At 39.3% G+C, this 15395-nt stretch overlaps 1 protein-coding gene across 1 annotated transcript in view; it reads right to left on the bottom strand.

Annotated features, from left to right (window-relative positions):
- Positions 1 to 7225: 7225 nt before the first annotated feature.
- Positions 7226 to 15395, bottom strand: part of Stpg2 (sperm tail PG-rich repeat containing 2) — a 432046-nt gene continuing 423876 nt past the window's right edge. The window contains exons 13-14 of the mRNA XM_052731729.1: positions 14182 to 14327; positions 7226 to 7705 (exon numbers count right to left, since the gene is read on the bottom strand). Of these exons, the coding sequence (XP_052587689.1) occupies position 7705; positions 14182 to 14327 (147 nt within the window). The 3' untranslated portion in view covers positions 7226 to 7704. The remainder of the gene's footprint in view (positions 7706 to 14181; positions 14328 to 15395) is intronic.

Below are 15395 nucleotides of genomic sequence, written 5' to 3'. Positions count from 1 at the left end.
GTGCAATGCCAAATAGTCAGCCCTAAAAGCATACATACATGTAACATTACATGGACTCAACAGGCTATATTTAGTAATATATGTGCATATATAAGTACATACATCAATGCAATAAAAATTAATTTTAAAAGAGGCCATGAGTTTGAAGAACACTGGGAGGGGTATATAGCAGGATTTGGTGGGAGGAAAGGGAAGAAAAAATAGAAAATAATATATAAGCAAGTAAATAAATAAAGACTAGTAATAGATGATAGGAGGAGTGATTTTTTTCATTTTTCTTTATTAAGAACTTTTCTACTCACTCCACATACTATCCACAAAACCCCTTCCTCCCTCCTCCCATCCACCAGCCCTCTTTCTCAAGCCACACCACATCCCCACATCCCCCAAATCAAGGTCTCCCATGGGGAGCCAGCAGAGCCCAGCACACTGAGCCTAGGCAGGCCCAAGCCCCTTCCCACTGCACCAAGGCTGTGCAAGATGTCACACCACAGTCACCGGATTCCAGAAGCCTGCCCACAGACCAGGGACAGATCCTGATCCCCCTGCCTTGGTGCCCCCCGAACAGTTTGAGCCAAACAACAGTCTTCCATATCCAGAGGGCCTAGTCCAGTCCCACGGGGGCTACACAGCCACCAGTCCACAGTTCATGGGCTTCCACTAGTGTGGCCGGTCATATCTGTACATCCTCCCATCATGATCTTGATGTCCCTCTCCTGCAGTATCTCTCCTCTCTCTCATCAATTGGATTCCCGGAGCTCAGCCTGGTGCCTGGCCATGGATCTCTGTATCTGCCTCCATCAGTCACTGGACAAAGGCTCTATGATGACAGCTAGGTTATTTGCTAGGCTGGTCACCAGAGTAGACCGGTCCAGGCACCCTCTGGACCACTGCCAGCAGACCAAGGTGGGGTCAACCTTATGGATTCCTGAGAGCCTCCCCAGCACCCTGCCTCTTCCTATTCCCATGATGTCCTCATCTATCATGGTATCTTCCTCCCTGCCCTCCCACTCTGTCCCTGTCCCAGCTTGACCCTCCCATTTCCCTATGTTCTCTTCCTCCACTCCTTGCCCTCTGCCACCCACCCACCCAGTTCACTTATGTAGATCTCATCTACTTCTCCTTCACAGGATCATCCATGTGTCCCTCCTAGGGTCTTTTCCTGTTAGCTAACCTCTCTGGAGTTGTGGGTTGCAGTGTGGCCATCCCTTCCCTCCCATTTAGTATCCACTTATGAGTGAGTACACACTGTTTGTCCTTCTGAGTCTGGGTTACCTCACTTAAGATGGTATTTTCTAGATTCATCCATTTACCTGCATATTTCATGATATCGAGGAATGATTTTTTTTAATTTAAGGTCATAGATAATATTGGACAGAGAAACAAGACTCAAGCTATTCAAATACAGAAGTCAAAGGAAATAGGCTTGAGTTTACCTTGAGTAATGTCATTCACTGTTTTATAAATTTGTTTCTCCTCCATGTACATGTGTACTTTACTGCTAGTTGACAAAATGAAAAATATTAACATAATAAAAAAGCCATAAAATGTAAAAGCAGAAAAAAAGAAATAAATTCTATGATTAATTTATAGTACTGGCTCACCTGTGGTTTATTTCTATTTTCATTTCTGATATTAGTTTATAAAATTGCTTTAATATTGTACACAGATTTTGATTGACTATAAATCACTCCCATTCCTTTTTCACTTCCAAAAGCTTGTTTTAATAGTTAATAACTGAATATGTCTTCTGTAGCTTAGGTAACTACATCTATTCAAGTCACTTGTGAGTCTCACACATTTTTTAGAATACTTGAGTGGATATAGAAAAATATCACAAATAGAGGAGCCCAAAGAGCAGAAGCTTTGTGTTTCCTGTTTCTAGAGGGCAGAAGTTAGAGATTTAATCATCATCAGGGTTGATTTTCCTGGGCTGTGAAGAAAAGAATGTTCAATGTCTCTCCCAGGTCCAAGTGAACTGCTGTAAATCTTCAGTGCTTCTCAGCCTTAGGTATACCACCATCACCTCTGTCTTCATTATGATATGATGGTCTCCCTGTGCATGTTTCTGTATTCAAATATGCATATTTTAGAAGAACACAGTTACACGGAGTTAGCCTCCACTGTGATTACCAGCATTCTCCATTGCACAGGCTGCTAATTGCTTACTCATAGAGAATGTGCTCATAGATGGGGCTCCAGAGTCTCTTGTTTCCTTCAAGAATGTAATTGTCACAGGTAAGCTCCAATTTCATGATTCTCAAGATCTCACTTGTTCCTGATAAATTTCTTTCAAGTATTGCCTCTTTCTGTCTCATATAAACCATGTAAACTATAATCCTCTTTCAGAAAATTCAGGCAACTCAATATTTGACATTCATTTTTCTGGTTTACAACGTCCTTGAAATTATTGTTTTAAAAAATGTAAACTCCACATTTTGTAGAAAGATTTGCATTGTCTTTTGAATTATTTCCTTTATAACATTTTCTATGACATATAAAGTTGTTCAGCTTCTACAGTGGAGAACTACTGATAGCCATGCTGAATGACTTATGTTCTGGCCACAGAACATATGCACAAGTGATTAAGCAATTTGCTTAGGATTCCATGGCTAGGAGACGAGGTCAAGATCTCCTCTCCAGTACCTGGTAGTTTTGAAGTATTTTCTTTTTTTTTTTTTTTTTTTTTTTTTTTTTTTTTTTTTTTTTTTTTTTTTTTCGAGACAGGGTTTCTCTATGTAGCTTTGCGCCTTTCCTGGAACTCACTTGGTAGTCCAGGCTGGCCTCGAACTCACAGAGATCCGCCTGGCTCTGCCTCCCGAGTGCTGGGATTAAAGGCGTGCGCCACCACCGCCCGGCCTGAAGTATTTTCTAAAAGTCATTTTAGTTCAATTTATTCAATTCAATGGAAGAATATGCATTCATTAATGAACTATCCTCTTTGTTATTTTAGTCATTAGTGATTCATCTTAGATACATTAGTGAAGATATTTTACAACAGATTTTCTTGAGTTGGAATACACTGGAACATCTCCAAAGTACTTGAATTTTTCAAAATTACATTAATTTTAGGTTACATGGATAAGTCAACATGTCTATGTAAGTTCTATAGCTTTTGTCAAAACTCAAAGTGTCAATGATCCTTCTGAAATGTGAGCAATGATTTAAATCATTCTCTGTGATTGATTTGTCTTCTAAAATAGTATTAGTAGTAGAGCATCTACCAAGATTTTGATACTTAATATTTAAACTTATAATATATGTGAACTGAACATGAATCTGACAGTACAGGAACCAGAGTAATAGAAGAAAACTGAATGTTGAGAATGATTGAGAGAAAGAGAGAACTCTAAATCAGCAAAGTGCCTGGAACCCTCATAGCTAGGAGAGTTGGAAAAGAAATGCAAAGGAAAAACACCCACAAAATTCCAACTATAACCCCACCTTTCAGCAGGGTGTCCACCAATTCAGCTAGAGAAAAAGAAAGAAGAACAGCATCACCATTCCCAATCATAGCAGCAGGTAGGGAGCTCTAAGCGCTGGAGAACTTCAGAGTCCCACAGTGCATCCATTCTGGGGGCCTGCTGAGCTTCTTATCTGCTTTGCAACCTAGGAATACACTTTAGACATTTTTCATCCTATAGAAGACAAATTGCCACAAAGGTCACATCTATTGCTGCCTTTCCTTAGGAACTAAGATGAGTCCTGATGGAAGCAGAATCAGGTGCTGGTGTACCCTGGTTTAGTATCTTGTTTTAGGTCTAGCAGGTTCATAGCCACAAGCTTGAGTCCTACTCACATGTGCCCCTTCTGTAGTTTCAGAGCTGTAACTGCTGGTGCCACAACTTCTGACTGATTATGAGTATCCTGGAAAAAATAAACTTTACATCATTGGGCTCAGGAACCATGCATGCTGGAATTATAACACTTGGCATTACTGACACTTTCCCCCAAGGGACTTGGGGATACATAGTACTGCCACACAACTGAAACTATAGCAGCTACAAGGACACAAACAAGTGTCATCAAGTGTTCACGTCTTTGAAACTGAGGAAATACATGCATGGGATCCCATATCCATGACAAAAATTATACAACTGACTTCATTTACTGCTGTAGTCCAGACTAATGATACACTCAGAGAGACTAACAGCATTGAAAACCAAACTCAGAGATACCTTATTACCAAAGCTGAAACACCAAACACCGACCCTACTGATGTCCTATATCTCACCTCAGAGCCAAACTGTTTGCCCACAAGAGCGACTACACAAAACTGGAAAAAGTGACTATCAGAGCATAAGAAGGCACACCGGCACAGGGAAACTCACATAAAAGGAAACATGGCTTCCCCAGAGCAGAACAACAGTAACTTTCCAGCAGTAGATTCCAAACTGAAATACCCCCAAAAGAATCAAAATAAAGATACTAAGAAAACTCAGTGAAATGCCAAGAGAACAGATAGACAATACAAATAAGTTTAAAAAATACAGTGGTATGTGAATTTGAAATTCAACAACAAGATATGTATATTTTAAAATGTCAGAGCTTTGGAGCCTAGTTTGGAATCAATGTGATAACATTTGTTCTTGTCTTGTATGACATACTAGAACAAAGAAAGAATTTCAGAACCTGACAAGTCTTCTGAGTTAACCTAGTCAGATAAAAGAAAGGAAGAAAAGAAAGGAAGAGAAGGGATGGGATAGGATTAAAAAAAAAACTGACAAAACATATTAGCTGTGATACCATTAACTGAATCTTCCCATTATTATCAGTTCAGAAGGTAAAGAAAACAGGAATTTAAAATTCACATGAAATAATGGCTTAAAGTTTTAAAAAGTTTAAGAGATATGCATATCCACATATAAGCAGCTCAAAGGAGCAAAACTAAGTACACTTACCCTCAAATGGACCATCATTGCACATATCATGCTCATTGACACATGTCATGGTCAAAATTATGAGAAATAATAAAAAGAACACGAAGAGCCCTGTGCCAAGACACACAAGGAAATTCCAATCAGACTTCCAGCATAGTTCTCAATAGAAAACTCGCAGGCTAGCATCAAATGCATGCGATCCTGCCAGCCATGGCAACTGTACTCAGCAGAACCATCCTTCAAAACTGAAGTCAAAATAAAGACTTGTTCAAATAAGTGTAAATTGAGGGAATTCATCACCACTATAAGCAATACTTATTGAATCTTGTCCTAGGGATCAAGGATAGTAATCACCATCATGAAGGCACATGTCATAAAGTGTGCAGAATAGTCATAAAGTACCCCGTAAAGATATTCAAATAGTGTTGCTACAGAAAATCAAATGAATATCCATTTTCCCAAACACATAGGCCAGGGTAAAGAAATTGTCACAATTTAATTACTTTTTCCTTGTTTTCTTATTTGCACATAAAATAAGCACAAAGTAAAACATAGCAAATATTCTTTTTGTGTGTTTTTTTTTATTTTATACTCTTAGAATTTCAGAGAAACAAAGCATAAGAAAATCGGTCAGGTGGCTAGCACACATTCAAAGTAACAACAAGTACTTTGTTTTACATGTTGGTGTTCAGAATGTCTTCGCATGCTGTGGGATGTTCTGTATGGCAAATGTGTTGCTGATTAGTCAATAAATAAAACACTGATTGGCCATTGGCTAGGCAGGAAGTGTAGGCGGGACAAGGAGGAGAATAAAACTGGTAAGTGGAAGGCTGAGTAAGAGAGACACTGCCAGCCGCCATGATGAGAAACAGCATGTGAAGATGCCGGTAAGCCACGAGCCATGTGGCAAGGTATAGATTAATGGAAATGGATTAATTTAATCTGTAAGAACAGTTAGCAAGAAGCCTGCCATGGCCATACAGTTTGTAACCAATATAAGTCTCTGTATTTACTTGGTCGGGTCTGAGTGGCTGTGGGACTGGCAGGTGAGAGAGATTTGCCCTGACCGTGGGCCAGGCAGGAAAACTCTAGCAACAAATGGCGTCCAACGTGGTGACAAGAGTTTCCACCTAAAAACTGAGAAAAGATTCTAAAATGGAGCTAAAAACAGTTCCTAATTGTCTCTCTCAAATGAGCGGCAGCTGCCGGTTTGAGCTACTGGTGGGTTCCTAGCGTGTGCGCTCGACCTGCCGTATGGTGGGAATGAGGCCTCTGCAAGTGGCACATTAAGCTGCATGGTGGATTTAGACTTTGCTAGTACAAAACAAAAAAAGAGGTTTCTGGGCTACACGCTGCTTGGATAAAAGCATAGACCCACGATAGCTCCCAGAGCTGGTGGTAAACTACTACCGCCATGTTGGGAAGCTGAGGTGGGCGGAGCCAGCAGCCACAGCTGCTGCAGTTTAAGGCAATAGATTCACAATAAGACAGATTCAGATGTAATAGTTTACAATGTATGTAAAATATACGTAGGCTTAAAAGAGACAAAAAAGGTGATATATAGAGTTATAGAAACAAATACATAGTTTTAAAAAATAAAGTCTTTAAAGAGACAGTAAAGGTAATATAAAAAATAAGCCACGTAAAGATGAATATTACACAGAGAATCTGGATTGCGTTGTCTTTGGGATTTTTAACTGCAGAAAAACATTTGATTGTAAAAGCTGTTAAGTTAAACCAATATATATATTTTAAAGATACCTTGACTTCAAAATTTGGATATAAGGATATGTTTCTTTGGAAAAGAGTCTCTTTTGTTCCCACAGAAAGCCAAAGGCTATGGGTTTGTTCCAGATTAAGATACATCAGGTTTGACCAGCCAAGACCCCTGAAAGGTCTCCGATGACACCATGGCCCAGATGATCCAACATCCAGAATGGTTTCAAGGCAACTGGCTCAGACGATACAGCCTCACGGACTACTCCATGATCCTAAAATTTTCTTTGTGTCCCCATAAGATACAGCAGCCCCCTCCAGCAGGAAGTAGTAAGAGAAGCTACACCCAAATTCCCAAATTATATGTAATTTTACTTTGTTAAGGTTAAAACCTTCCTTTTTGAAAAAAAAAAGGGGGGGAAGTACTATGTGATGTTCTGTATGGCAAATGTGTTGCTGATTAGTCAATAAATAAAACACTGATTGGCCATTAGCTAGGCAGGAAGTGTAGGTGGGACAAGGAGGAGAATAAAACTGGTAAGTGGAAGGCTGAGTCAGAGAGACACTGCCAGCCGCCATGATGAGAAACAGCATGTGAAGATGCCGGTAAGCCACGAGCCATGTGGCAAGGTATAGATTAATAGAAATGGATTAATTTAATCTGTAAGAACAGTTAGCAAGAAGCCTGCCACGGCCATACAGTTTGTAACCAATATAAGTCTCTGTGTTTACTTGGTCGGGTCTGAGTGGCTGTGGGACTGGCAGGTGAGAGAGATTTGCCCTGACCGTGGGCCAGGCAGGAAAACTCTAGCTACAGTCGCATTCTCTGGTTAGACAAAGATTCTAAAGCTTAAAAGAAAAGCTCTCATTGGCTGTCTTTATTTAGCACTGTATTTCCTATGGCTGCATCAACAGTATGTGTTTAGAAAGAATGCCATGGAGAAAAGGAATTAAATGTGTTACAGCAACAAGCATCTCTGTCTCTAGAAGTTAGACAGGAAACTGTTCTTTAAGCAGCTGATGGATGACATCATCACACTGGAAGTACGTCTCTGTGAGAAGACTGCCAGCTTACCTTTCTGTTAAAAGACGATACCTTTGGGATGCATCTGTGAGGAGAGAAAAGTTGTTTCAATAATTGGTGCTCTACTGTATACATCTCTACCAAAACCCAAATATATTTTCTGATTACTTGTTATTATTCCAAACAAGAAGCCGAGCCGGTGTGGCAGCTCAGCCGAACATCATAATTGTGGGATAAATTTTACAATGTGCTCTTTATTAAAAACTAAATTTATTGAGTATCTTCGATTAGTTGCTGTAAATCCTGGCTTTGGTTTGTCCTAACGGTCTGTTGGAGACTTGGGCTTCCTAAAAATGAATGTTAGTCTGTGAGTTGTACCTGCAACTGTATGTTGTATTGTAACAGTAGCACATCTAATAACACAATTCCAGAGAGAGGAAAAGAGAAAATATCAGCAAATAAGCTCTTAAAATTTTCATGATAAACTTAATACACTGGTTTTTACCAGGGACAAATGGTCTGGGAGTGAAGTTCTTTTACAATACAGTTACTTATATAATATACTTGCAGTATGTAAGAGGTTCTATTAGGGTTGACCTGTGGAGAAATGCTAGTCTATCTCTAAGCTTTGTGTCTGTGGATTACACATAACAAATGATGGTTTGATTCCTTCTACGACCATGAACAGCTGGATACAGATGAGCTGGCACAGGGAAAACTGAGAGTATGAGAGCTTGTTCAGGATCTACCCCTCTTACTGTCTGACGTGTTTCCAACTCAGGAGGTGGTTATTTTCTCACTTTCAACTATAGGACACTGCTCTGTTGTCTAGATTTCTCTTTTCCACAAACACAGGTTGGACTATTGTCAGCATTTGAATGTATTAGCTCACTTATCTCCTTGAGAGTTAGTGTATAGTCGCTCAGCCAAGCTTTAAACATCTCTCTAATTGTGTCATAACCAACCATGTGCTTCTCATGAAAGTTAATTAAAGGATGGAGACTCTGAGTGGCGTTATATTTACTGGAGTACAGAATATTGCTCATGCAAATACAGTAGTTTTTGTAAGCAATTTCTACATTGCAATGACAGAAATGCCTAAACATAGAGAAGATGGAAGGCAGTTTTCTTGTCCATCTATAATGGTGAAGCTAAACAGGGCCTTTGTTTGAGGGAGCCTTCTCTCAGGGGATTTTATTTCAGACAAGCAAGTCTAGAGCACTAGAATGTTTCTAAAGGAACTTTTTTTGTATCACACCATGTAGAAGAGGTCAATAAACACCTAATAGTGACATGTGCCATCACAATATAACTTTCAAAAATAATAAATCTAGAGGTAAATTTAACTAATAAGTAGGCATGTGTGGTGATATTGTGGAATATATTCCTGCTACATCTGCTGCCCAACTTGTCAGGTACAAATTCATGAAAAAGCTACTTGCCTGTGGCCATGCAGGCCCCAGCTCAGGCCCGAGCTACACATTGCCAGTTGTGGTGGCACACTGGTTGGATTTACTGAAGGAGGCAGAGGCAGGAGGATCCTGAGTTTGAGGCTGGCCTAGGAGGCTTGCTAAGGACAAGCTGCAGTGGGACTATGGAGGCAGCAGCTGCTGCTCCGAGTTGCTGGCTTCTTCTCATCGTGTTGGTGACTGTGGTGATGCTACTACCTGGGACAAAGGGTTACTGCTGCTTGTTCAGAGAAGAATTGCCAGGACCATCATGTTACAAGAAAGCATCAGCAAAGGTCAGTTTGGAAAAGCTTGGCAAGACAAATGTTGGGAGAAATTGCTGTGAAGATACTCTCTTCTAGGGAAGAACATTCATGGTTCCAAAAGACAGACATTTATCAGACTGTGATTGCTCCAAACCACAGAGGACACACACACACACACACACACACACACACACACACACACACACACACACACACACAGGGAACCATGACCATGTCTAACAGCAACTTTGGGATGATAGGACCCCACAACGATGATTCCACATCGACTATGGTAAAGCCATTAAGCTGATTAACACCATGGAAAGATCAGCTTTGGACTACAAACTGCTCAGGATAATTTCCAGATGGCTAGCTGAGATGATCCAGATTCACAGACAATTTGAGCAAGTACTTGAGACAAGCCCTACATTTTCCCATTATGCAGAGACTGGACAACAAATGATACAGCTAGCTCTCCCAGGACCTGACAATTAACCCAAAAATTTTCTTTTCAGGGTTCCCTAAAGATGTCTTCGCCCCCAGAAAGCAGGAAGTAATTTTAAGAACACAACGCCCACATTCTCTAGAGGTGGGGTGGGTGTTTTCTGGTCATTCAATGGCTTATGGATAATTGTTATTGTTTATGATGGTTGTATACAAGTTATTAATTGTTAATGGTCAAAAAGCTAAACAAAGGAGATTAGACACAGGGTTCTTGTTTAAAAAAAGAAAAAGAAAAAAGAAGATATAGAAAAGGGTAGATCATTGAATCTACTCTGAAAAAGGGGAAGATACAGAAATGATAAGATAAAAGGTAGATTTTTTGATCTACTCAGAAAAAAAAGAGAATATGGATATGATAAGATTAAAAAGGGAGATTATTGAATCTACTTTTTTTTCAGTTGGCCAAGGTTATCTCCTTTTGATGAATATACTTTCAAAAAGGAACTACTTGTTTTAAATAGGATAAGTAATGAAAATTTTTGTCTGAATTTGTCAATTGTTAGTGGACTGGACATTGTTAATATATATAATGAAGTTTTTGTCTGAATCTGTCAAATGCTAATGGACTAGACATTGTTAATGTAATTCTTGACTGTATATATTGTATATATTTATTGGATATAGTTTTTCTTGTATTAGTTATAAGCTTTTTTAAATTTTAGACAAAAAAGGAGGAATGTGGTGATATTGTGTTCCCCTAATAAACTAATAAACTGATCTGGGTCAGAGAACAGAACAGCCACTAGATATAAAGGCCAGAAAATGGTGGCACACACATCTTTAATCCTAGCCTTCCAGAGGCAGAGATCCACCTGGATCTCTGTGAGTTCAAGGCCACACTGGAAACAGCCAGGTATGGTGACACATGTCTTTAATCCCAGGAAGTGATGGAAGGAAGCAGAAAGGTATATAAGGTGTGAGGACCAGGAACTAGAGTCTTGTTAAGCCTTTTTAGGCTTTTGAGCAGCAGTTCAGCTGAGATCCATTTGGATGAGGACACAGAGGCTTCCAATTTGAGGAAACAGGATCGGCTGAGAAGTTGGTGAGGTGAGGTTAGCTGTGGCCTGTTCTGTTTCTCTGATCTTTCAGCGTTCACCCCAATATCTGGCTCCCGTGTTTTTTATTAATAAGACCTTTTAAGCTTCATGTTACAGACATGTTAACTTAGAGAGAATATATTTTTATAGAAGACTAGTGTGTAAGTGGTCATGTGTCAAGAGAGTGAGTTTATACATTATCTTTTTCAGTAGTAAATGTCCATTGAAGATACTGCATTTCAGGAATTGTTGAGGTACTGTAGCATGAATCTTAACAGGTCTTATTAATAAAATCAAACCTGGAGCCAGGTATTGGGGTGAATGCTGGAAGATCAGAGAAGCAGAACAAGCCACAGCCACCTCACCTTGCTAATTCCTCAGCTGATCCTGTTTCCTCAGACTGGAAGCTTCTGAGTCCTCATCGAAATGGATCTCAGCTGAACTGCTCCTCGAAAGCCTGAAGCTTAACCAACCTAATTTCTGGTCTTCATGCCTTATATACCTTTCTGCTTTCTGCCATCACTTCCTGGGATTAAAGGCTCACTTCTAGGGATTAAAGGCGTGAGTCACCATGTCTGGCTGTTTCCAGTGTGGCTTTAAACTCACAGAGATCTGGATGGATCTCTGCCTCCCAAGTGATAGGACTAAAGGCGTGTGTGGCACTATTTTCTGGCCTCTGTATCTAGTGGCTGTTCTGTTCTCTGACCCCAGATAAGTTTATTAGGGTGCACAATATTTTGGGGAACACAATACCACCACAAGGTACAAAAGTGAAGAATTAACAAATTGTGATAAAGAAGAAATTTTAGATATGGCAATGAGTAATATATTGTAGACTGTGTATCTGAAAATGTATTACTAAGAACTTTTTTTGTCTAAATACACATAAATGAAGGATGCTACAGAGTTAGCCTGAAGAACCAGGAACCTGATGAGAAAGAAAAGAAGAAAGTAACCCAAAGCAAGCCTTGCACTCCCTGTGAGGAAGCCTTGGGTCCCTAAACAGGACAAGGCCTAAGAGTTAAGAAGACAGCACAAAGTGGGCAAGAATATAAGCTGGTGTTGTGGCACTCTTGGGGGCCTACAAGCAGAACCTGAGAGAAGGGAATAACATGAGGGCATCTGGCATTATATCTCTTTCTAATGGATGTGAAAATGCATGTACATTTGTCCACAAGACCAAAATATAGCATTAAGCATGGCATCTAACAATCTCAGCAGCTCCATTGTGTCTGGTTGCACAATGAGGAGGAAAAGAAAAGGCATGATAAATTAACTGACCTGGTAGATTACACAAATTAGCCTCTGAGAATGTGGGTGATGAGAATTATATGAATCCTTCAAAATGAGAGAGTTCCTCTCTAAAAAAGCTGGTGTCAGTCATTGGCACATCCTTGTAAAAAGATCTCCTGTTCAGAGGAAGATGTACATCAAAATATCAACCATGTTGTAAGTTTTCATAAGCCATATTCATTTGGACAAAAGTGAGATATGGCGAAGAAACTGAAAACAGATACTACAAGCAGAGCCATAGCTGAGTCAGAGTGGGAGCTGCCTTCTATGGTTTAAAAATTATGGAAAGTGGAATGCTTATGACATGTTAACAAGACAAAGAGGTTATGCATACTAGTCAAATGGAAGTTTTAGAGTTGAAAAAATAAACAATAATTTAAATTAAATGAGGAGGGTTTATATGAGCGACAATTGTTGAGACCAAGGTTGAATAAAGCACAGGGACAAATAGCCAAATGAATGGAAACACATGAACTATGAACCAATGGCTGAAGGGTCCCCACTGGATCAGGCCCTCCGAATGGGTGAGACAGTTGATTGGCTTGATCTGTTTGGGAGGCATCCAGGCAGTGGGACCGGGTCCTGTGCTCATTGCATGAGTTGGCTGTTTGAAACCTGGGGCCTATGCAGGATTGCTTGGCTCGGCCTGGGAGGAGGGGACTAGACCTACCTGGACTGAGTCTACCAGGTTGACCTCAGTCTGTGGGGAAGGCTTTGCCCTGGAGGAGATGGAAATGGAGGGGGGGGGCTGGGGGAAAGGTGAGGGGGACTGGAGGGGGGAGAAAAAGGGAATCCGTGGCTGATATGTAGACCTGAATGGTATTGCAAAAAAAAAAAAAAAAAAAAAAAAAGAATACAGTAGATATACTTAACTTCAGGTTAGATGATGGAGGATTGATGAGTACAAGATGTTCTTAACAAAACATAGAGTGAAGTATAAAGAAAGTAGTCTCCAATACACATGAGACCATGTGGGATACATTAAACATAGGACAAATAATGCTCATAACCACATTATGAAATATGGATGAGACAGGATTTGGAACAGCAATACTTGGAAAAATAATAGATGATAATTTTTACGTCTGATAAAAACCACCAAATCACACAATTCAAAATATTGCAAACATCAAAGAACACTGAGGCGGACGCTGAAGGTAAGAAAACCTGGAAACATTAAGTCTGTGTGTTGGCTTATGCTATGTTTTTTCTGATCTCCGAAAGCAGATAAAAGGCACAATCTTCAAAGCAAAAACAGCTCATTAAGAGTATGGGAGAGAGATGATAATATACTGGCAGTTTCAATATGCAGAAAGAAAATATATTCAAACCTGGATTTTTTTTATTTAGCAAAAATCATCCAAAAACTGAAATAAGGACATTACCTTTCTATAGAAAAACTCCTAAAGTACAATACCTTGTAATAGCATACATAGTGAAATGAGAATCTTTAGATAACAGCAGCATCAAGTTGTTTAAATACAGTCCTACCTTCCAAAAAAAAAAAGACAAGGAGTGCCTAAGGCACCGTCACAGTCATTATGATGCATTCAGTGGTTTCCAGCTACTGTCTACTAATGCTTTATATGAAAAGATCTATTTGTTCGTCTAAATGTACCTAGAGCTACAATTTGTCCAGAAAATGCTCAAGCTGCCATATCATATAATCCCACAATATCTGGCTAAAGCACAATATTAATTTATTATGATACAATGTATTTCTTTCTAATAGAAATCTATGTTAACTAAGAGTTAGTAACTTAATCACATTAAGGTAACTCCCCTGTCTTGGCAGTAAAAGCAAAAAGAAAAGCAGACTATGAAAATCAGATTAGCAGTCAAATGTAGAAGCATGAAGATGATCTTTCCTATAATCTCTTAATGATTGGTTGGCGCTATGAAACCAACTAAGCACTGTGAGCAAAGTGAAGGATCTGACCAAGGGATGATACCTCAGTGAAAGTGGTGTCACACATATGTGTCTCTATGACTCTGTGGGTCCATCATACTCACCAGTTAGAATGCTGCAATTTATCTCTTCGATATTTTGGTCTGGCTTTTTGTTCTGGACAACAGGCATTTCCTCTCTTAGAAGATGAACATGGCAGAGTGGCATTGTATGTTCTCTTCAGAACAGTATGTCTTAAAAATGGACTGAGCTGAGGAGAAAACAAGAGCAACTTATTTTAATTACACCATCCATATACTTTAAAGGATTAGTTTAGATAAGTGAACAGTGATCTCATTGATATAAACTAACTCACTGATATCATTCATTAATACCCTACATGCTTGGATTAATATCTGTAAGTGTTCTTTAACATGTAAAAAAGTTATTAATCATGATCTTAACTAAATTGTAGTTCACACTTTTGCAAAACATTATATATATTTGAGAGAAACCAAACTCTTTGGTGAAACTTAAAGCTCTCTAATAATGAAATATATATTTTGCATGTATTATGACCTGTAACCTTCATATTTTAAAATATTTTGTTTCCAGTGGAAGCAGATACTATTTTTTTCACACATGCTTTCTCCCAACATTTATCCTCCTGACAAATACCTGATGTATAAACATATAAATATCATCTTTCCAAGACTATTTCAGTAATGAGAATATGAGGTAGCAAGATACAGCCCATTTACCTTGCCCAGGCAACATACCAATGAAAACACTGAGAAGAAAAAGAGTCTGAAGCAATTTTACAGGTGATTAAAAGTAAAATTAAGTCAATGTCCATTCACTCACTGTTATCTAAGTGTCTTTGGAGACATTTGAAAAAATCAGGATGATGAAATTGTAACTCTGCTTTGGCACTGCTATGAGCATTAACTGAAGTCATCCCCATGAGCAGAGCAAGCCTAACACACAGTGGTAACACAGTCCTTGCAACCCCCACCCCGCCCCCGCAACTTCTTATTTACATTGCCTTCCCTGTGGACACACACAGTAGGGATGATGGAGGAGCTGGAAACTGAGGGGAGTAGTTTCAGCAAACAAGATGAGAATTTTGCATTCTAGGGCTTATACTTTTCCACGGGGGTTTGAATGTGATAAGACAACAGTAACAGACTTTAAATCAGCTTCGAATGGGAGGATAATTAGCAGTGAGGCTTACAGAGGCTCCCGTTTCTGAACTTTAATTTCCTCATATCTGAAATGGAGTCAGAGCTGTTCTACCTTATATTACCTCATATTTGTTAGAGAAATTAACTCAGTTAAG

This window comes from Peromyscus californicus, unplaced genomic scaffold (genome assembly GCF_007827085.1).
Source record: "Peromyscus californicus insignis strain IS unplaced genomic scaffold, ASM782708v3 Scaffold_9__1_contigs__length_137607984, whole genome shotgun sequence".
In the NCBI taxonomy this organism is placed as follows: domain Eukaryota; kingdom Metazoa; phylum Chordata; class Mammalia; order Rodentia; family Cricetidae; genus Peromyscus; species Peromyscus californicus.
This window is presented reverse-complemented; position numbering and strand designations above follow the sequence as displayed.